The 23,343-nt window shown below is 31.9% G+C and overlaps 2 protein-coding genes and 1 non-coding gene across 3 annotated transcripts; all 3 read left to right on the top strand.

The window, feature by feature from the left end:
• Positions 1 to 847: 847 nt before the first annotated feature.
• Positions 848 to 929, top strand: TRNAS-GCU. Its single transcript has one exon. It is a non-coding gene; the product is annotated as a tRNA-Ser (tRNA).
• A 2,766-nt stretch (positions 930 to 3,695) lies between these two features.
• Positions 3,696 to 4,311, top strand: LOC120167803 (pectinesterase inhibitor 3-like). Its single transcript, XM_039176697.1, has one exon. It carries the CDS (start codon positions 3,716 to 3,718, stop codon positions 4,292 to 4,294), a length of 579 nt encoding a protein of 192 aa, XP_039032628.1. The 5' UTR covers positions 3,696 to 3,715; the 3' UTR covers positions 4,295 to 4,311.
• A 6,796-nt stretch (positions 4,312 to 11,107) lies between these two features.
• On the top strand, positions 11,108 to 17,438 carry LOC120167854 (RRP12-like protein). Its single transcript, XM_039176744.1, has 18 exons — positions 11,108 to 11,776; positions 11,880 to 12,399; positions 12,494 to 12,751; positions 12,847 to 12,938; positions 13,246 to 13,455; positions 13,530 to 13,934; positions 14,187 to 14,365; positions 14,461 to 14,554; positions 14,648 to 14,704; positions 14,825 to 14,959; positions 15,066 to 15,137; positions 15,310 to 15,414; positions 15,529 to 15,690; positions 15,793 to 15,921; positions 16,212 to 16,313; positions 16,407 to 16,486; positions 16,635 to 16,760; positions 16,850 to 17,438. Exons 1-18 carry the CDS (start codon positions 11,276 to 11,278, stop codon positions 17,427 to 17,429), a joined length of 3,807 nt encoding a protein of 1,268 aa, XP_039032675.1. The 5' UTR covers positions 11,108 to 11,275; the 3' UTR covers positions 17,430 to 17,438.
• The last annotated feature ends 5,905 nt before the right edge of the window (positions 17,439 to 23,343 follow it).

Raw genomic sequence — 23,343 nt, 5'->3', positions numbered from 1 at the left:
TATTGTATCTTGAGAATAAAAAAATAACTTGAGTTTGTTTATAATTTTAAGATAATAACATAGTATAACTTAAATATAAGTTTTGATAAAAACTTAACAAAATATGACCAAGCTCAGGACGCTAGGTATCGACTCCCACCAAAGACACTCTCAAGCCTCAAACATAAGAGTTCTTTAGTTTTGTTTTTCCTAATAAGATGATATTATGTATCGTCACCGTTTTACTCAAATAAAATAAAAATATATATTAAAAATAACACTTTCATTGCTGACAACGTGAAAATAACATCTTTCTGCAAAACATCAATGGCTTTATAGCAGTAGACAAAGATGTTAGCACACGGAATAGAAGAAGACCTGTTCTCACTCCTAATATCCGAAATGCTTGGGTTAACAGTAGAATTCGGGAGGGGAATCATCTCACTTTTCGATAAATAAATATTATATGCATAATGTTTATAATTATATTCATATATGATATTCACGCTAAACACATATTTAAATATAAATATAAGTATGATCTTTAAAATATATTATATGTAATTCACTATTCTTTTTCGTGATCGTAAATGTGAAACATATAAAATTGACATAAACATTGTTCACTTAAAATTTTGTAATCACATTTTAACATTTTGTATTCTATGCATGATTAATGTAGATGTATTCTTTCTCTTGCTTTATATGTTGGATTATTTGTGACTTTCAAGTAAAATATGCGTTGAGTTTTGTTGATGCAAAAATTGACTTAAGCATGGGGTTTGTACAAAATTTGTTTGGTTATATTATTATGTGTACATGATTTATAATAGAATATTTAATATTATATTCTGTCCTGACAACAAATGTCGCTTTGGCCGAGTGGTTAAGGCGTGTGCCTGCTAAGTACATGGGGTTTCCCCGCGAGAGTTCGAATCTCTCAGGCGACGATAGTGTTTTTAGCCTAATCAAAACTAAAGGGGAAAAATATGCTCCAAGTCCCGAACTCTTTGTACCTTTGACATTAGGTCCTGATAATTTTATTTTTGTCCACATCATATCAATTATAAGATAATCGCCTCAAAAGTTTAGATCATGAATAAATCAACAAAATAACCAAATAAAACTCAATTGTAGAAACAACATCAAATTCGGCTGGAAAAAACATACTACAAAAATATATTACTGTTCTTGAAGTGATGGTATAATATAATTTATAGGTTATATATGAACTTATACATTAATAATGTTTAGTGCAACAACTACTCAAGATATAGTACAAGACTTTGATTTTATCTAACTTGATATTTTTGTCCAAACTCTTTCAATATCGTACAAAACTTTAAACTTGAACTAGTAATCTGACATAGTTATGGTCTAGTCCCCATTAAAACAAGCTTTGGTTAACATAAGAATAAATTTATTGACCCTTGCAGCTCAGATTTCACGTGGACACAAACATAAGTATTATTACAATTATCTCCTTTATAATTACTAGAGTTTTGTCACCCTAAACCTGAACTCGACCCGATTTTATAAGACTGAATCGAGTCAAAACCCGTCAAATTAAGGTCATGCATGAACATATATGATATATTCCTGAAAATGTAAAGCAAGTTTGCAACTCTGCTACACTGTCTCTTGCACATGATCTGTTTCAGCATCGACAACTTCATGTTCTTGGGTGCTGGTGCCAAGGTTCTTTTTTTTTAAAGCCTACATTAACAACTTTGGTCCATTTATGGTTGTGATCCCTTTACTGTACTTAAAATTGATAGTTTAAGTTCCTAAGTGGAAATTACAATATAGTGTAGGGGTTAATTTGTTAATAGTGCCTATTTAGTTCGTCAAAATAGTTAACAATTAACTATAAGTCTACAACTATTATTTCGCTGACGTGGACTTTACTTAAAAGCAATCCTTTCAATACAAAAAACCCATGTCAAGATGGTGAGTTGGAAGGATAGTTTTTTCTTAAAAATAGAGGGATTAAATCTTAACTTTAAACATAATATAGAGACCAAAATTAAAATTTAATTGAAAATTTCTTTAGTTTTTGTCGATTCTCATTTTTGTGTATTAATAAGCATTAACACTTTTAAATAAAATCGTAAGTTTGATTTTTTATACTGTGAATAAATTAAATTAGATTGATAGGATTACATTTATAATAGACTTATGCACAATCCGATCTAGATTAATAAGAATTTGTCAGTTTAATGGGGCTTTGGTTGCTCCAAAATCTTTGGTATAATGACATTTTTTTATCTTGTTAATTAAAATTAAATTAGACTTTGGTCCCTCTAATTTTTTAGACTAAATGCTTAAAGAGTTCATATTGTTTTGAACATAGTCAATTGAACACTCCCATTATTTGATTCTAATTTCATCTGTGATATTATGTGTCGCATTCTTATTGAATGTCGATATTTAAAAAAAATAAGTATGGAAATTATAATTTAAATATTAACATAAGAATTCATTTAGTGATCTGAGTGATAAAAGAAAATATTATTTTCTCTAAAAGATCTAAGTTCGAACAATCACGTCTATAAAATATAAATACGTTATTAATAAGTTAAAAAATATATGAATAAATAATATGTTATAATCAACGCGCATGTTATATAAAATAATACTAACATAAGACAAGAGAGGTCCATTTCTACAATAAAAGTATTTAAAATTATCAATTCCATACTTATTTTTTGTTTGATGTTCCATTGGGGAAGAAAGAGGGGCCAAAGGGAAAAAAATAGTAAAGTTGTGTTGGGATCTTTAATTAATTATTTACCGACGCAAATTGTTTCTTCCATTGGATTGGTTGGTGCCGCCTGTCACCACGCTGCATTTACTCCCAATCCTTTTCATCACCCCCGAACTGCCAACTCTACCCTTCATATTATACACAATTTATAATTACCATAATCATCCTACAATAAAAAATAAGTACAATGTTAAAATGAACCTCAACGTTTATTATGATTATTTTAATTTATAATTTTTTTAATATTCTAATCCTTAATAGTTTAATTTTTGGTCAACATAATCTTTGTTCAATAGAAATTATTAGTTGACTAATGTTGAACGCATATTTTTGATGTGATATTTTTGCATGTGTTAAATTATTGATGTATCACATGTCATGTCATTCAATGTGATAATATGATATATATCATTTTAACCACATGCGTTGATCGTCGTTAGTCAACTAAAAAATTTCATCCAAAAATTAAAACGTTGGAGATTAAAATACACTAAAAAATAATAAGGACTAAAGTTACCATTTAGGTAAATTCTAGGTGTTCAAATATTTTAAAAAATAATACGGACTAAAGTGATTATTTAGGTAAATATTGAAAGTAATATTGGGGTTACATATTTTCAGAGAGATGATGGCAAGTTGGGTCAAATTTGAGTTTAAAGTGTAAAAATCTTGACTCGTATTATAATTATCTATCGTATATTTAGAAATAATTATAATAATACATCTTTATATTAAATTTTCAATTAAATCTTTATTTTATTTAATAAAAATATATAGTTAATATTTAGTCGGTGTAAATTTTATCTAAAAAAATTGAATGAATTTTGTTTCATGTGGATCCCTCCTAAACCCATATAAAAAATCCTAAGATAATTTAGTCATTAACTTTAAGCCAACGTTCACTCTGCCCCTATAAAACAAATCACCAAACTTTCGACTCTCAACACTCACTTAAACCGGCACTCAACAATGAAGCCAATCCCTCTCTTTCTTCTATTTTCAACACTCCTCCTCCCATCCGCCGCAGCATCGAAGCCGTCCGCTCCGCCAAAAGATCTGATCCGTTCCTCATGCATCAACGACTGCTACCCATCTCTGTGCCTCCGCACACTTTCGTCCTACTCGGGTCCCATCAACACCCCACGCGACTTAGCCCAAGCTGCCGTCAAAGTCAGCCTGGCTCGCGCCCGCAAGGCGTCGAGTTACTTGACGAACAATGTGACGGTGGCTTTATGGAGAAGCGGAAGGGAACGAGCCGCGTTGACTGACTGCGTGGAGCAGATGGCGGAGTCGGTGGACGAGTTGAGCAGGACGTTGAGTGAGTTGAAGCACCTGAGAGGCGAAACGTTCGAGTTCCAGATGAGCAATGCGCGGACGTGGGTTAGCGCGGCTCTGACGTACGAGGACACGTGTCTCGACGGATTCGAAGGGGTTGAGAAGAAGGTAAAGAGTGATGTGAAGAAGAAGATTACGAATGTGGCCAAGGTTACCAGTAATGCTTTGTATATGATTCGTAAGCTTGATGAAAGTGGTGGAGTGAATCGGTAAAATTTTGATTTTAATCTTTCTTCTATTCTTAAATTTATAATCTAGTCCATGTATTTTAATTTTAGTTTGATCCATTTATTTTATAATGTCATCATTTAGTTCAAATAGTAAATACAATTATTTATTATGGTTAAAAGGTTGATGTGTGTTTATTTTTTTAAAATAATTCATTTCTAACCTAGAAAAATAAGAGTAAAGTATATCAAAGGTCATTGAACTATATAAAAAATAATCTTTTTTGGCCTACAAACTTTCAAATATTATAAAATAATCATTAAATTTATTGAGCTTTTACGAATGCTCTACATTGTTATAAATAGTAATAAATTTTGATAAGTTTAAGTATCATTTTATAATAATTTAATAAATTTAATGACATTTTTATAACATATTGATGAGCTTTAATGACTATTTTATAATATTTAAAAGTTTGTTAACTAATAAATTATTTTAACACAATTTAATAAACTTTAGTGTACCTTACCCCCCAAAAATCTAGTCAATGAAGAGTTTAAAGGAGTGTTTTAAGAAACACAATTTTGATAAGTTTAAGTATCATTTTATAATAATTTAATAAATTTAATGACATTTTTATAACATATTGATGAGCTTTAATGACTATTTTATAATATTTAAAAGTTTGTTAACTAATAAATTATTTTAACACAATTTAATAAACTTTAGTGTACTTTACCCCCCCAAAAATCTAGTCAATGAAGAGTTTACAGGAGTGTTTTAAGAAAAAAGTTGTTAGTATTTTAATTGAAATATGATAAAAGTTTAAAGGAGTGTTTTAACATAATTCTTAGAGCCTCAATCCATCATCTTTGGCCAAATTGTTAGTATTTTAGTCTCTAAAATTATTAATTTGTTAATAAAATTTTAAACATATAATATCTCGTAATTATCTCATACTATTTTAAAAAAATATACTTATAATTAAGAATGGGTCGAGAGGAAGTGACCAAGTGGGTGAAGATTGTTGATTCCTTAAAAAAATTCAAATTATCATAAATTTTAGATTTTTTATAACTTTTTATGATAATCTATCTTCACTCTTTTATAAAAATTTAGAAGTTCGCACATTCGTCTATCTTTTATTTGAGTATATTAACAAAAAAAAAAAAAAAACCTATGTTTACCCGATTATAGTTTTGATTTATATGTTTTTTTCCAGATATTAAATCCTACCTCACTAGCATTTTTATTATAAAAATCATAAATATATTATTTTGTACTGTTGAATTGCATATCAACTTTTAGATAATTTCACAAACCAAATGAACCAATTTAATCAATTCTTTTAACGAAAAGTGTTATATATATATATAACTCAAAATAACGTAAAATCATAAATTAATATAGTAATTATTTGAATAAAATTATATCCATGATCTTTCTTCTTCTCATGTTATCTTTAATTTTATTATTTTTCTTCACCCTTATTTAACTTTGGGTAAACTACGCCAATTGTCACTGATGTTTGGATAAGTTTTCGTTTTCACCACTAATGTTTCAAAAGTTACAAATAGGTCACTAACGTTATCGTTTGTGACAAAATGGTCACTGACCATTAACAACCGTTAAGAGACGTGACGAAAAATACAGCTGGACTGTTATCTGCTGAGATGGATCGTTGACCGCCATTTTGACTGACTATTCTTCTTCTTCAACTCATTCCCCATCTTCTTTTTCTTCACTATTCTTCTTATTTCTTTCTCTTCACTTTCCTTCTTTCGCATCGAATCAAAAAGCTGAAAATTGAAACGACTTTAATTTTGGTATTAAATGAACAATGGAGCTTTGTTTTTTATTTTCTTCGTTTCATTTGTGATTAACAGACAACGGTCAAAGCAATTGGTAAGGAAACAACAACCGATTTTGCATTTCGTATATTCTCAGTTCCATTCTCCGAATACAGGATAAGATATTCTCAGTTCTGTAATGGTTTTTTTCTTTTTCATATCATCTGAATTTCAATGAAAGAATTTGTAAATACATTACCAACTAAATTGACAACATATTTATAAACCACATTGTGATGTATGCTGTAACACCCCCAACCCGTATCCGACCCGGATACGAGTCCGAAGTGTCACATTGACTTTTCAAACATTTATTCGTATAAAATAGTGAGTAATTTAAAAACTTTGATAACATTTAACTTATTCAAAACGTTTACAAAATATATCAGAGTTCATACAATTTATATCTTTAAACTACATGCCAACTACACTCTATAAACAGTACATATATTTTCTGATCTGACATTTGGTAAGGAGAACTGACATGTCTTGCTCCGCATTACTCTTTACTCTTCCCGAAACCTACGTGTGAAACAATCACACGCTAAGTCGAAGACTTAGTGAGGCATAACAACTTATAATGCACTTTATAACATATATCAATACATGCATGTTATGTTCTATCATGGTATACCAATTCCATGCATTCTTCGTATCATATAAAATCATATCAGATTAACTACAGTAAATACATACATACACATAATTCATCCTTAACAGTTTATCATGTAATCACATATTTTTATGGTTAACCTTTTCAATCAAACACTATACACACAACATCATATCATTTCTATAACATTTATCATACCACTAACATATATTTGTTCATATCTCTGGATTAGCCCATGTACATATGTGAGAACTATCGATATGTGAGTCTATAGAGGTTGTGCACTAATACTGTCACCACAGCTCGTATAAGTCCCACTGAGTGGCATATGAAATTTGTCCCGAAGGACCTGTGAATTTGTCCCGAAGGACCTATGAGTTGTCCCGAATGACCTATGAAACCCTCGACTCTTGGCATGCCAACTATACCCCTAGCTCTCATGACACATAACATGGGCATTATCATTTATTTCATTTCAAATATTCACATAAACATGTAATTCACTTTCACATATCACGTATCACATAGCTTCTTTTCATATTATCACATAGTCACATAGTTCACTTACACGTAGATCATTTCCATATAATTCACATGTCACATATCTCATGTTCTTGTATAATTTCTATCATTTCTCACCCAATCACATTTATTCATGTAAACATACTTATCATATCTTGTTCACATAAGATCATATACTTTATATATAACATATAAAAACACCTAGAACACTTTTACGTAGCTTATATCAATTTTCAGAGCCCTTTCATATTATCTGATGACATATATCATATAGATATATAATAGTTGATATAATATTATCTACCTTATGCTCCATTTCTTTGTATCCCCTTTTTCATATCAGCATACATTTACATATTCTTATATGTCCTATCAATATCCTATAAACTTACTCATATTCTCCTATATCATATTTTAATATAATTTGAATAGTAATACTCTATAATTGTATCATATAATGATTTTACCCAAGTACTCCTTTATAAAGTTTATATTACATGTTCAATTAGTCTCATGCTATCTTATAAATAATTTTCATTTATTTTTATATCATTTACCTTTTCAACTCACATAAACCATCTATTTATTTAGTTCCATTTCTCATGACTTCCTCAATACTCTTTAATAAAACTTTGTAGCTCTTAACTATAATACATAAACCATAGTTTCCTTTAATTTATCAATCTTCCCTATATTACTTATGTATCCTTATTTATGCCCTCGAATTCATACTATTCTCTTAGAGTCTCCTAACATTTCTCGTATAATTACTTATACCATATCATATAACTTATACTTGATTATCTTATTCTCTCATATTCATTTCATTTCTTATGACTCTATCATATAACTTATTTCATGTTCTTCCATTATTACATATTAAAGTCTTACATACATCATATAACATATACAAAGCATATCCTTATCTTTAGTCATGCATACATACAATCAATGTAATACAGATAATCACATATAATTATAACTACACATAATCATGTCCATGACTTCATGCATATTACTCTAGGAAATAGACTCATCACAAGTCTTATTTCCATTAAACACTACATATCACTAGTATGCACTCACCTGGGCCTCGTTGTTTGAATCAATCCTAATCCTTAGTTTGTTCTGGAACAAGCTTTCATTCTATATCTACATAATAATACATTAATACTTATCAGTGTATTGATTGATATATTCGAAACTATCACTCCTTAGTCTCAAAGAAAAGCCAATTTCATCTTTTAATGAAGGTATGCATCGATGCACTACACCATGCATAGATGCATAAATCCTATTCGATGTTTGTATTTAATGGGGATGCATCGATGCACTCCTTATGCATCGATGCATAAATCATATTCGATGTTTTCTATTTAAATTCATGCATCGATGCACTGCATGTGCATCGATGCACCTTAAACAATTTCTGGTATTTATCATCGATGCATCGTGCACAATGAATGTGCATCGATGAACATTGCCCAGAACTGACATTTTAGCACGTAAATCATCAACTCTTCCCTTAATTCTTCTATTTTAAGCCCCTCTTATGACATTAAACTTAACTACTATAACTTGAACCAACTTATATCCATGTAAATCATCTTTAACCTCAAAATCCTATCTTCCTTATGAGATTCAAGAATCATACCAAATTTTCTATATAATCTACATACAATTCTATCACTCCAAATCTCTTAATTTAACCATTGACAAGTCAAATTTAACTTCCAATCTAAGAAATGAACTTTATTCCAAGATTTCATTTGTAAACTCTAAATCTTTAATCTCTCCTAACTCAACCATCCTTTGCTTTTAAGATAATTTAAGCTTTCCTTAAGCTTAGTTATCATCTAATAATTAAAACCCAACCTTAAAATCAACAATTCAATTATAAACAAAGAAACTTACCTTTGGCTCTTGTCTTCCACGTGAAGAAGAAGAAGAAGAAAGGAGAAGAGAACTCTGGAGAATTCTCTCCCTTTCCACGTGCCTTTATCCTACCAATCCCATTTTTTTATTCATTTCTTGGTCAATTGACCCTTTTGCCCTTTATTTCCTTTACTAATTACTAAATAACATTCATCATATATATCCAATAATCATTGAACTATTTCATTCTTATACTTTAGTCACCAAATTCTGAAACTTTACAATTTGGTCACTAACCCGGTATTGCGGATGTTACATATGCCTTTACAAAACCTGCACAGAGATGGACATAGGCACCGAGACATCGTCGCGACTCATGAATCCCTGTTCGAAGCTGTCGAGTTGCCTGCAAATGCATATCCAACACCCAGTCCACTAAAATGCAAGGATACATTATCGCACCTCTGAAACACTCTAGCAAGCGATGCGACCTTTCTTCTTGCCCGCTTTGTGTCCGTGAACAACAATGTATGAAGCAAGCCGGTCAATGCTGGAGCCTTTAGCACTCTTTCAGTCGTAGCAGACCCGCCGCTGCGGCACAACTCGAGCAATACTGCCACTGCATTCTCTTTACCTCTTGCGGTTCCGCACCTCATCATTATTATTAACCCCGCCACTGCCATTTCTTCCTTCCCCACAACTTCAACCCCGATTGGTTGCCTGACGATCAAGGCCAATGCACCCGCAGCTTCCTCTGCTACCCCTTCATTCCCCAAAGCTCCTACTAGTACTGTAACATCTCCGGCTTCGATCATTCTTGCACAATTCTCCAAATGAGTCGACATATTAAATAAAGCAGTTACAACATCCTTCTTCCCTCTCGGAGTCCTCACTCTCAACAACCCTAATAAGGCTTCAATTGCCCCTCCCTGATCGGCTATTCTCTTCTTATAGTCATGCACTGCTGAGAGGCTGAAGAGTGTTGCTGCCGCATTTTCCCTGGCCTTCGATGTGAGCCCCAGCCTCAAGAATTTGACAATCGAACCTAGACAACCATCCTCGCCCATAATCCGACTTTTGTTTTTATCATAAATGGATAAGTTCAATATTGCGATAACATAATTCTCTTGAGCAACAGGGTTTGAAAACGACAACAACTTACATAAGTGTTGTATTGCTCCAGCCTCTGCAATAAAAGTGCGATTTTTCTTTCCTGTTTTAGCCAACAATATCTCACGAGCAACAATAGCCTAGGATGTCTCCACTCAACAATGGGAATTACATCATGTGTGTGATAAGAGGAAAAGAAGAAAAGTGAAGAGAAAGAAATAAGAAGAAAAGTGAAGAAAAAAAATATGGGGAATGAGTTGAAGAAGAAGAAGAGCCAGTCAAAATGGCGGTAAACGATCCACCTCAGCAGATAACGGTCTAGCTGTATTTTTCGTCACGCCTCTTAACGGCTGTTAAATGCCAGTGATCATTTTGTCACAAACGATAACGTTAATGACCTATTTGTAATTTTTGAAACATTAGTGGTAAAAATGAAAACTTACCCAAACATCAGTGACCATTGGCGTAGTTTACCCTTTAACTTTTAACTGATATAGTGAATCTGTTTTAATTTTATTGAATTTTTAGTATAATTTGAAATAATTATAATATAATTTTTATTTAATATATTTTTAATCTATTAACAAACGCACCTACATACATATTTATTCAAATTTAAATTCTTTAAAAAATAATAATCACTCTTATCTTTGAAATCATTTAATTTATTATTAAAAATTACCATTACAACTTTATTTATGTTATTTCCATTTTATATTTATATTGATGAATTTTCTATTTGTAAGAATAAGAATTATATCTAAGTTATATATATATATTTTAAAATCTTACTCTATTATTGTATGTAAATAAAATTATAAAATCAATTTCCCTTTTCCTAAAATTTCCTTTTTAAATTTCCAAACCTACTCTCATCTCTCTTCAGACGTCCCCGCCGCCAAGTTCCCTTTAAACCCTAAACTTAACTTGAAGACTTTGCCTGAGGTTTTATCAGTGACGGCAGTCGCCGAGACTGCGAAATAGGGGCTGGCGACACCGCTTCGCCATCAATACTTCTGAAAAAGTCTCCTCTATGCTGGGCACCGCCTTTTAGACATGGAAGGCATCGAATTGGAAGGCTTCGACCAGTTTCCGGACTCACCAACCGGCGATTTCTGCGAATCGATACTCCGTCACTTCTCGAAATCCGATCAAGAAGACAATCAACGCCTCTGCGCCACCGTCGGCGCAATGGCGCAAGAACTGAAGGAGCAAGGTTTGCCTCTCACACCGGTAGCCTACTTCGGCGCTACGTGTTCTTCCCTCGACCGTCTCTCCTCCGAACCGGATTCTCCTCCTCACGTCGTTCAGTCTCTCACCACTATCCTTTCTCTCCTTCTTCCCCGTATCCCAGTCGCCGTTTTGAAAAAGAAAGGAGATTTCGTTTCGAAAATTGTCGTTACGGTCTTAAGATTAGATTCCGTTACGGAGGTTACGGTGACGTCAGGTTTGAAATGCTTAGCTCAGTTATTGATTGCCGGAGATAAGGTTAATTGGTCTGATATATCGCAAAATTACAGTGTTGTAATCGGAAACTTAACTGATTCCCACTCCAAGGTAAAAAAATCTTTTATTTTCCCTTTGTTGAATCCAAAACTGTTGTATTCAATCAAACTATGCTTCATATGTTTTATTATATGTGAACTAATTTTCAAAATAGGTGAGAAGGCAATCGCACTTGTGTATCCGTGATATTTTACAAAGCTTCCGAGGTATGCCAGTTCTGCCACTGGCTAGTGAAGCTATATCTAACATGTTTGAGAGGTTTCTTTTGCTCGCTGGTGGTTCAAATGCGAATTCGAGTGAAGGGGCAAAAGGAGCTCAGGAAGTTCTCTATGTTTTAGATGCTCTTAAGGACACCATTCCTCTTATGTCGATGAAATACATGACAACAATTCTCAAGTACTATAAAACTTTATTGGAATTTCGGCAACCTCTTGTTACTAGGCGAGTAACAAATAGTTTGAATGCAGTTTGTACTTATCCGAATGTAGAGGTTTCAGCTGAAGCATTGCTGGATTCATTATCTTTGTTGGCTCTATCTATCTCTGCAAACGAAACTTCTCCAGTTAGCATGACTTTTAACGCCCGTTTGTTGAGCTCCGGAATGATGAAAGTCTATTCTCTTAATCGACAACTTTGTGTGATTAAACTTCCCGTTATGTTCAGCGCACTCAAAGGTTCGACTTTTTAGTTCTTAGTTAGCAACATTTTTTATTGAAGAATTGAGTAGATCTTCCTATATGATTATCGAGTATTTTTTTATTGTGATAGATATTATTGGTTCAGAACACGAAGAAGCTATTTTTTCTGCTACAGAGGCTTTCAAGACCCTGATAAATGGTTGCATTGATGAGGGTTTGATCAAACAGGGAGTGGATCAGATAATTAATTCAAAATCGGATGATAGAAAGTCAGGGCCGACTATAATTGAAAAAGTTTGTGCAATTGTCGAGAGCTTACTTGATTATCATTATAGTGCAGTATGGGACATGTCATTTCAGGTTGTTTCAACAATGTTTGATAAACTAGGTACTGTCAGTGCCTCATGTTGCTTCTTTTTCTCTCTTGATAGTGTTTCAACCAGCTCTTTTGAATGAATTTTTAAACTTGTTGCTTCTCTACAGGCTATTATTCCTCATATTTTATGAAGGGAACCCTTAAGAACTTGGCTGACATGCAAAGCTTGCCAGATAAGGATTTTCCTTACAAAAATCAGGTATTCTTAGTATTCTTTCACCTGGAGAATCTGTATCTTGGTCAGGGTGTGATATGGTATATAAAATGGTAGTTAATATTGAAAACTGTGCTTAATATAATTTTTCAAAGGCCGATAAGAGTAAAAAGTTTAAAAGAAGGTATATATTCCTCCTACTCAGTCATCTCACTGTTTTGTATTTTACACTGTTTCATGATTGGTATGTTTTTAAACTTTGATTTTTTTAATTTCTATTCTGTTTCATTTTTGTTTTTTATGCCGTGATATTGGAATTAACTGTGGATTGGCTGACTAATTTTTTTGGCAGTTGCATGAGTGTGTTGGATGTGCTCTTGGTGCGATGGGCCCTGAGACATTTTTAGGAATTTTGTCACTGAATTTTGAGGCTAATGACCTTTCAGATGTTAATGATTGGCTATTCCCAATTCTGAAGCAGCATATTATAGGTGCACATTTGAGCTTCTTTAGTGAGACACTTTTGGGTCTGGTTGGAGAAATGAAACAGAGGTCTCGGAAGGTAAAAATCCTGTTCTTTGACATGGGTTCTTTTAATTTTCTAAGCTCCTCTTAATTACTCCCTACTTTTGGCAGCTTGAACTAGAAGGAAAAGTTCGCTCATCAAGTATTGCAGATGGTTTTGTATACAAAGTGTGGTCCTTGTTACCCTCCTTTTGTAATTACCCTTTGGATACTGCCAAAAGCTTCAAGGAACTTCTAAGTCCTATATGCAGTGCCCTTCATGATGAACATGATCTACGTGGAAAAATATGCTCTAGTTTGCAGATTCTAATTCAACAGAATAAGAAAATTAAGGAAGGAAAAGATGATTTGGATGTTGCTGAGTTAAGTCCTGCCCAACTGCGAGCTGTGTCTCATTATACCCCAGAGATTGCTAGGGAAAATTTGAAAGTGCTTTCTGCACCTGCTCCACAGTTATTGTCACTTTTGTCAGGGATCTTCATGGAATCTACAGTAGATGAGGGTGGTTCTTTGCAGGTACTTATCCTATCAATGAAGTGCACCATCCTGTTTTGTCATTTATCTTTTATCCCAAGCCTTTGCTAAGTTGAGAGGATAGGAGGTAGGAAGGTAGAAAAAGTTTTCAGCCAATGGTTAAGCCATTAAGTAGGAAAGTGAATGTAAACAAAACCATAACATAACAATTTCTCATCATTCCTACCAAGTGAAACCTTAGATACTTGCATTTTTATGTTCCCAATTTCATAATGATTTTTTCTCCTTTTACAGTCCACAATTGGGGAGTTTGCTTCCATAGCACATGAGAATGTTGTCAGAACCTTATTTAAAAAGACAATGCAGAGGCTTTTGAAAGTCACACAAGAGGCTGGGATGGCTGAGGCATCAAAGAGTAATAATTCTATGCAGGTTGATGAGTCATCATCTAAAAGCTCATTATCTCTCCAAAGGTAACTCTAGAGTGCTTAATATTTGTACATTTTATAGGCATGGCAGTACTGTGGTGCTTAATGATTGTATTCTTTCCCGTTGATATTAATTGCAGGGCGCGGTTATTTGACCTGGCAGTTTCACTATTGCCTGGTTTAGATGAGCCATCATTAGACGTCTTATTCAGTGCAATAAAACCTGCATTGCAGGTTAGTTTTAGAATTCCACTTATCTGGTTTGGTTAAGTCTTGTTTTTGCTGGAGGGTTGAAATTATGATGAAAATGATATTTTTAATCTGCAGGATGTGGATGGCTTGATTCAGAAAAAGGCTTACAAAGTTCTTTCAATAATTCTGAGGGTATCTCATTTTCATGCTAATGCTACAAGTTTTTTTTCTTCTTTCGTCTCTGTGCATTTAGATGTATATTTTCATTTGTATCCAATTTCAAACACTATATGTTTTTTGTTTTCTGGTCAGAACCAAAATGGGTTTCTATCTGCTAAACTGGAAGATTTGCTTAAACTTATGATTGAGGTGCTGCCATCACTCCACTTTTCTGCAAAACGTCACAGGCTCGACTGTTTGCATCATCTGATAACATATGCCTCAAAGGTTAACAAACTAAATTGAATCTTTCATCTGCCTTATGGATAGGTGTATGGCTTCTAGTCATTTTAACTATCTATTTTAGATGATCAACTAATGCTTCTTTGTACAGGAGGATTTAAACCTGAGGAGACACGAGATTCTTAGTTCTTTCCTGACTGAAATAATCCTTGCTTTGAAAGAGGTATTTTGTCAACATATATCTGTTGTTTGTCTAATTTTTGAGATTCGCTGGAAGTAAAATTATAGTATTGCATGTTATTTTTGAATGGGCACTCCTGTATGATACACCATTTATGGGGTTAATTCCTACACATGCTTTCTGATATCTTCTTTATTATGCGATTTTTATGCAGGCTAATAAGAGAACTAGAAATAGAGCTTATGAGGTCCTTGTCCAAATTGGCCATGAATATGGAGATCAAGATGACAGTGGACAGAGGGAACAGCTGTTTAATATGGTATTAAGCTGTTTGCCGTCTCTCTAACTTCAATAAGTGTTTGCATGTCTTACATGTAGATCCGGTTTGTTTCTTATTCTAAAGAAACTAACTGTTTCTTATTCATGATCACAGGTTGCTACAGGTTTGGCTGGAAAAACTCCTCATATGATTAGTGCTGCTGTGAAAGGCTTGGCCCGGTTGGCTTATGAGTTCTCGGATCTTGTTTCTTCTGCTTACAAGTTGCTTCCTTCCACATTTCTTCTCCTTCAAAGAAAGAACAGAGAAATTATTAAAGTTTGTTTCTTCTCTCACAAATGTATTTTTGCTAATGGTTATGTTCCTTATCTTGTACTTTCTGTATCACATCACTTATGTCTGCAACTGCTTATGATGCAGGCTAATTTGGGTTTATTGAAAGTGTTGGTGGCCAAATCAAAAGCTGAAGGCTTGGAAGCACACCTGGCCAGCTTGGTGGAAGGTTTGTTGAAGTGGCAAGATGATACCAAAAATCATTTTAAAGCGAAGGTTTGTGTTCCTCTTCATTTACCATTGATTTCGGTCATTGTTAGCTTTCTGAACTATTTGATTCTTTAGTTTCTTTGAAAACATGACAATTGCCAAGTTTGATTTGTATTCTGCTTTAAAACTTGATAGCAGGATAACCGACTTATATTCCTCATGTAACCTTTATTTTTTTCATATTGTAAACAAAGTTTAAACCAAGATACTTTTGTGCAATTGAACTGTTTGTAACGATAATCTTTTTAGATCTTTGTGTGCTCATATATTTGTCGTTGTATCTATTCTTATTTCAGGTAAAGCTTCTTCTGGAAATGCTCGTCAGGAAATGTGGTATCGATGCTGTAAAGGCTGTGATGCCTGAAGAACACATGAAGCTCCTTACTAACATACGAAAGGTTTGTCGAGGAACGTTGTTTTGATTTTTTTATATACATATGAAGGGCTAAGGCTTCATTTTGAAGGATGTTGCTCATCATTCTTAAATACAGATCAACGAGAGGAAAGAGAAGAAACAGGCTGCGGGTTCTGTGGAAAGTAAATCTCATCTGTCGAAGGCAACTACGTCCAGGTTTCTCACTTTGCTTTGCTCCTTGATATGGTCATTTACAGATTTGTTGATCAGCTTCGATTTGCTCGTGTATGAAAATCCGTGGCCACCAGCCATGGTAAACCTTCTATTACTGTTTTCCGAGTCTTGTTATCTTCTGAATGTGCAGGCTTAGCAGATGGAATCATACAAAAATATTCTCTGATTTTGATGATGGTGATAGTGGCGTGGAAATGGCTTCTGACCAAAAGAGCAGAGCCTCGTCGAAATTGAAATCAAAAGCAGCTTCACTGCGGTCAGTAGACCCCTTATCCCTGTCCGTCTGATGTAGAGAATATGCTCGTTCTCTAGGTTCCTTATCTTTGTGTTTGCCTGTCGATATAGGTCCAAGAAAACGCGGAGAGCGGATAAGAGCTTGCCCGAGGACTTGTTTGACCAGTTAGAAGACGAGCCACTGGACTTGCTTGATCGGCATAAAACAAGATCTGCTCTTCAATCATCTTCAAACCTCAAGCGGAAGCAAGATTCTGATGATGAACCGGAGTTCAACCCTGATGGGCGCTTGATAATTCACGAGGGAAAGAAACCAAAGAAGGCCACAGCATCTGATGCTGATTCAGATAAGAGAAGTGAAGCACAAAGTCATTTCTCGGTTGGCGCTTCAAGGAACAACAACCAGAAGCGAAGGAAAACATCAGAGTCGGGATGGGCGTACACCGGAAGTGAGTATGGTAGCAAGAAGGCCGATGGGGATGTAAAGAGGAAGGATAAGCTCGAACCGTACGCATACTGGCCTCTCGATCGCAAGATGATGAGCCGTAGGCCAGAACATCGGGCGACTGCGAGGAAAGGCCTGTCAAGTGTGGTGAAATTGACAAAGAAGCTTGAAGGTAAGAGTGCCTCAGCTGCACTTTCTGCTAAATTCATGAAGTTTAAAAAGAAAAGTGGCAAGAAGAAAAGGTGAAAATAACATTAAGAAAAACACAGCTTGTTTTTTGGATTCGGTTCTTGTTTAAAAAATTTTAAAATTGTGTTTATATTTCTTTATTTAAAGATTATATTTTGTTATATTCTTTTGTTTAAATTAAACCAATTTATTAGTGAGCACTAGAGGAATATATTCACAAGTAATAAGCAAATCATAAATGAATACACATCTTATTTGTATTTATATAATTATTAGATATTGATATTAATAATCATAATACATGAATGAAAGTAAAACTAACAATAATATTATTAATTATACAATCATCAAACAATACACTAATTTTAAATGGGCTTGAAAAAAATTTAGTAAACGAATCCTAAATTTACTTAAATTAGATTTATGGACTTTTTATATCGATATTCCTGGCTTAATAGATTTTTTATACACGGAAGATATTGTTATAGGATCGATTAAAATTATTTATACGTATAGATTATCTAACAAGACTGACAAATTTCTGTTAAAATATGCTTGTTATAAGCATTAATTTCGGTCTAACTTGAATCTAAAAATCAGAATCATTTTCAAGTAAAACCAGGTTAACCCTTTTTACCTAAATTCATTCACCTAATCATTGCTCATTAAACGATCTCAGTAGTAATAGGAAATGTTATGCTTCTTAGAGGTTCGAATCTAAGCAGTTGTCTTTACAGAATATATGCTTGTTGTCAATGATTAAAAAAAATATTTAGCAAATATAATATTACAATCACTCTAGATTATTCAAATAAGAAAAAAAAGCTCAACTAAACCTCAAAAAGACTCCAAACTCGTCCTCTACCTTGTTGCCCACACTTCAAATTAAACCTAAATCGCTCAAACTCTTCTCCTCAAGTCATATTTACTTGTAAAATCTTACTCTTACGAAGATTTTACCACAATTAGTCTTATCTTCAACAAATATCATCTTTTACAAACTTCAAATTCCGTTTAATGTTATTCAGATCTAGAGACAAAATTAAGATTAAATACCGGAAGAAGTAAGAGTTTATTAAATATTTAAATACAAAATATAAATAATAAAAGATTTATTTAATTAATATTTAAATTGAAAAAACCTTAAAAATACTATTACACCAAAAATATTTGAGACAGACAACTCCTTCCATAAGGACTCCGTCCCTGTCCAAAACCCGAAAGTTGTAGGCTTGTAGCTGCCTCGGCTTCTCATGTCGTGATAAAAATTATCGATAAAAACTTTTGATTTTAACGATGAGAAAAATTAATTATCATAATTTCGAGCAAGATGTCGTGATAAAAGTCGAAATATCGTGTTTGATTTATTTATTGAATGAAATTTAAAATATATATCCATTTATATATTATTATTCTATATAAAAAATAATTTTACAAACAACGTTCAAATATTAATATTATTTATTTAATTTAATAAATAAACAAAAATTATTTATTTATCAAATGTTTTTGTTCACTTGTGATCTTATGTTATTTTCAATTTGCACCATGAATGATAAAACTAAATTAAAAGTTTTGTTTCTACGATAACTTTTTATAATATTTAATTTAAATTAATCAATTAACATATTAAATATCAATGATTATATATAATGATGGGCAGAGGGAGAGCTGGTGAAGTCCATCCTAAAAATTTTAAATTTATATATATATTAAATGTTTACTTTGTATTTTTCGATTTTCATCTCTTAAAATTTTATTAAGTTCATCTTCTTTTGAAATTTTATAAATTAACCCGTAATATAAAACTTTGTATCCTTCCTAGTATATAAATATTCTTGTAATCAACAAATATCAATTTAGGATTTAGAAGAGTCAAATTCTATAAGCATTGATATAAGAAAAATATAATTTATTTTCAACTTTCACGACTTTTATTTTCTTAATCTCACTTGAGCATCTGAAAATAGAATTCGTCAATTTTATTAAGAAAGAAAAATTAAAATTACAATAAAAGTTTATAATTGAATGTAAACTAAACATGTAATCGGTTGGTTCATGTTTTATTTAATTAATAAAAATAATTAAACAATTTATGGATTAGATATGTAAATAATTTAACTATGTACTATTTAATTATACAAATACCATATTGCCATTATTGCAGTTCACGTGGATGATAATTATGAGTTAGAATATTAGTAATTATTAGTATATTATATAGTTTATATTTGCATTTGTTTTAGTATTAATGTAAGGCTGTCATATATGGTCTGGAATCTGACAACAACAAAAACATTATTTATGTATTTATATTATTCAGCAAAGATCCATGCATGTGTACGATGGTGAAATATCTCTTGAATTTCCTTTTTTTTAATTTAAAGTCTAAAATTTGATGTTATAAATAAAATAAAATAAAATAAATTTAAAATATTTTTATAATAAATTTTATAGTATTTAAACTGAATTAATTTATCAATAAAATAATTATTAATAAATAATAAATAAATTTCATCAAATTATATAAAAAACTTAGTTTTAAGAAAAATATCAAAAAATATAATAAAGGCTGTGTTACAGCTATATACGAAGTTGGTAAATGGCAACGCTTTTTATTTAATTACTCGTAATAATAATAATAATAATAATAATAATAATAATAATGCAATCATAGCAAAGGTTTTAATTATTGAATCATATTTTCTCTTATAAAATAAATGAAGCAAGCATCTGCCTAACTTGCCGGTGAAAATTGAAATATTATATATATATATATATTAAAAATATTTAATTTATTGACTAATCCGGATCGACTTGTGTTGCACACCTAATTTTAATAGATAAGTCTCTTAACGAATTTTTTTTCATACACAAGACTTCGAACTCAAGACATATTTAACCTAATGCATAGATATCTTTATCACCTCATATAGAATTTCAAATGATTTTCGAATAAAAATATTTACTTTATTGCTTGGAAGCCTAATGCATAGATATCTTTATCATCTCCATTATGTAATTTATAGGGAAGCTAAGAATGAGAATTGGGAAAATAAAGGAAGGGTTTGATAAATAGAGAAAATCAGCTTTTAACAGAGAGCATTGGTGGCTATGTCCTATTCTAAGTTGATAATTCAAAGGGTATCTGAGACTTCCTTTTTAGAGATATAGTTGAATCACATGGATAGTGACTTCTTTATCATCTTCTCTATCTCATTCTTTTTTATTTTAATAAATTTCAGTACCAATATTCGATTTATTGATCAATTACTTCAAATTATATATTATAAAAGTTTATTATGAAACGACTCTTTCAGTATAGTTTTCTTTATTCACAATGTTAAGATTTGAACCACACATCTTTACTTAAGAGATCTATCGTCTCACTCCACTATATATATGTAACTAGTATTTTAAGTGTTGATGCACTTGCATAGAATCCTCTTATAATTTGTCACTGAACCTGAAAATGTTAAAATTGTTCTATTTTACTCGTGTTTTTTCCCGTTTAAGATTTTTCATGTAAATTTATACATTCTAATCATTTTTTTCTTATTGTTTGTGATCGTTTACTCATTATCCATAAAATTTGTGCAATCAAAAATGATATCTATTGAACATATAGTATCTGAATATATATATATATGCATGCGTGTGTTTATGTGTGTACGTGCTTGCGTGTGTGTTTCATTTATAAGGTATAACGTTCTTTAATTTACACAAAAAATTAAAATAATAATGTTTTAATGTGATCCATCCATTTAGATTCATTCAATGACTATATTTTTATATAAAACTAATGAATTTTACACAATATAAGTGACTACTACCCATGGACGGAGGGATGAAGGTACATGGAGAGTGGGAGGGGTCCTTGCCCCTCCAAAAAAATTTTGATCTAATAGCATTTTAGGTCATATAAGTTTAAACTAAATAAAATAAAATTTTCGCCCCTTCAATTTTTTAGATTAAATACATAACAAATCTTTATAATTTTAAAAATAGATAATTTATTCCTCCCAATATCTGATCTTAGTTCTATTCATAAATAGAATCACATAGTAAACAAACGTGTCAAATAACATCCTAAAATTCTTTGAAAAAGGATTTTATTAATATATTTTTTATATAAAACATTACAAACAAAATCGACATCTTCTAAAATATTATTAACATTACTTTAAAAATAATTAACATCCCCCAAGAAATTGACATCAATTGTTCGACTCTACCCACTTAAAAATATATTTTTCTCTAAATATTTTAAATTCTAATATTATAATTTAAATTTTCTAATTCCGTGTCACTGATTATTGTGATAATGTGACAGGGCATTAATTAAGAAGGGGCAAAAATACAAAAACTCATAAAGTTGTGTGTATCCCCACAATTTCAATAACAACACTGTTTACTTTTTATATATAATAATATTATATATATTTTTTTTGGATGCTGAATTTGAGCACGTAGGGACCATGAACATGACTCGTGTTCCAAGATATCACATATGTCCAATGTCATGTCCTTGTCTTTAGATATACTAACATGCATCTTCATGCACACATACATACATTAATGTTAATCCCATGATTAGTCTTTAATAAAAATACATTATTGCTCCTTTGTATCACTTTTTCTTATTAGGAACATATCACCTATAATCAATCTTGTATAATTAGCAACAAGTTTGAGTTTTTTTTAGTGTAGGTAAATTTGAGTTCGAGATGAATTAGAGTAATTATTATTTTTATGCTGAAATTGAGTTTGTTATAAGTTAGATTAATTGTGACGCACCTCAAAATTTTGGTTAATATTTTAGTCTTGACAAATCAGAATTTTTATTGGTTTTAATTTTAAATTTAGGACTAAATTGATTAAATGTGAGATTTTGAGATATTTTCTAATCATAAGAAGTGTGAGGTCTTACCTTGTATTTTAACCAAGAGTTTTATGATTATTTTGTCTGTTAAACCACCGTTTCATCATTTGATTTGAAAACAAATTTATTTTGCTTTTCATTATTATTACCGTTTTTCAAAATATTACCGTTGCTTCTACCTCAAATAATCCTTATTTTCTAGTCGCTAAATCGCTTTTGATTATATGATTAAATCACAACATTTGCCGATGGCCTTTAAGAGTTGAAGCTTTTTGGAATCAAAAGAAATTTCAAGTATTTCGCAGACCGATGTTACCGTATGTGGAGATTTCTTGGTGGATCGTTTAATTCGAATCATTATTAGTTGCGTGTATTATCGTGCTACAACTATTTTAAATTCTGTTTAGCAATTTTTCTGTTGAATCTAGAATTAATTAAACGTTGATCGATGTCATGATGTTGTATATAAATCTTTGTGTGCCTTTGTCTATGTACTGTGATTTGTGTTTTGAACTACATGATTTATTGTTTGGTTATCAAATTTGTCATTGAATTATCTGTGACACATTTGAACCATATATTTCTGAATTACTTGTGAGACGTCCGAACCATATATTTCTGAATTACTTGTGAGACGTTCGAACCATATATTTCTGAATTATTTGTGAGATGTCTGAACAACATGTTTCTGAAATAACTATGACTGTCTGAACAATATGTTTCATGAACTGTGATTATTTGAACAATATGTTTTTTGAATTGTGTCTGCTCGTATTTGTATGTACTCTTGAAATTAACTTGATTTCTGTATGACATGCCATGCGTTGTCCAATAATTTGTATAAGCATGTCACACTTGCTCGGTTTCATGGCCTGCGATGGGATGGAGGAAGCTTAGTGGTTCATGGCTCCTGTTTTAGCATATTACTGCTTCTAGTGGTGTAACCATTATACGGTTGTCACGCTGTTTTTTTTTTTTTAAATTTTAGCAGTCATCACTTCTGTTTATGTGATTCGTCGCATTCTGTTTGACTTTCGGCTGATTATAGGGTTTGGGGAACCCGTTTTGTGAAGCTTAGCGGATGGTTGG

This window comes from Hibiscus syriacus, unplaced genomic scaffold (assembly GCF_006381635.1).
Source record: "Hibiscus syriacus cultivar Baekdansim isolate YM2019G1 unplaced genomic scaffold, ASM638163v2 tig00111701_pilon, whole genome shotgun sequence".
Taxonomy (NCBI): domain Eukaryota; kingdom Viridiplantae; phylum Streptophyta; class Magnoliopsida; order Malvales; family Malvaceae; genus Hibiscus; species Hibiscus syriacus.
This window is presented reverse-complemented; position numbering and strand designations above follow the sequence as displayed.

Excerpts from the sequence above, each read along its gene's own strand:
- LOC120167803 (XM_039176697.1), top strand. The coding sequence starts at position 3,716 with ATGAAGCCAATCCCTCTCTTTCTTCTATTTTCAACACTCCTCCTCCCA.
- LOC120167854 (XM_039176744.1), top strand. The coding sequence starts at position 11,276 with ATGGAAGGCATCGAATTGGAAGGCTTCGACCAGTTTCCGGACTCACCA. Across the intron at positions 15,691-15,792 it reads AGAACAGAGAAATTATTAAA|GCTAATTTGGGTTTATTGAA; the intron begins GTTTGTTTCTTC and ends CTTATGATGCAG. Across the intron at positions 16,761-16,849 it reads TCAAAAGCAGCTTCACTGCG|GTCCAAGAAAACGCGGAGAG; the intron begins GTCAGTAGACCC and ends CTGTCGATATAG.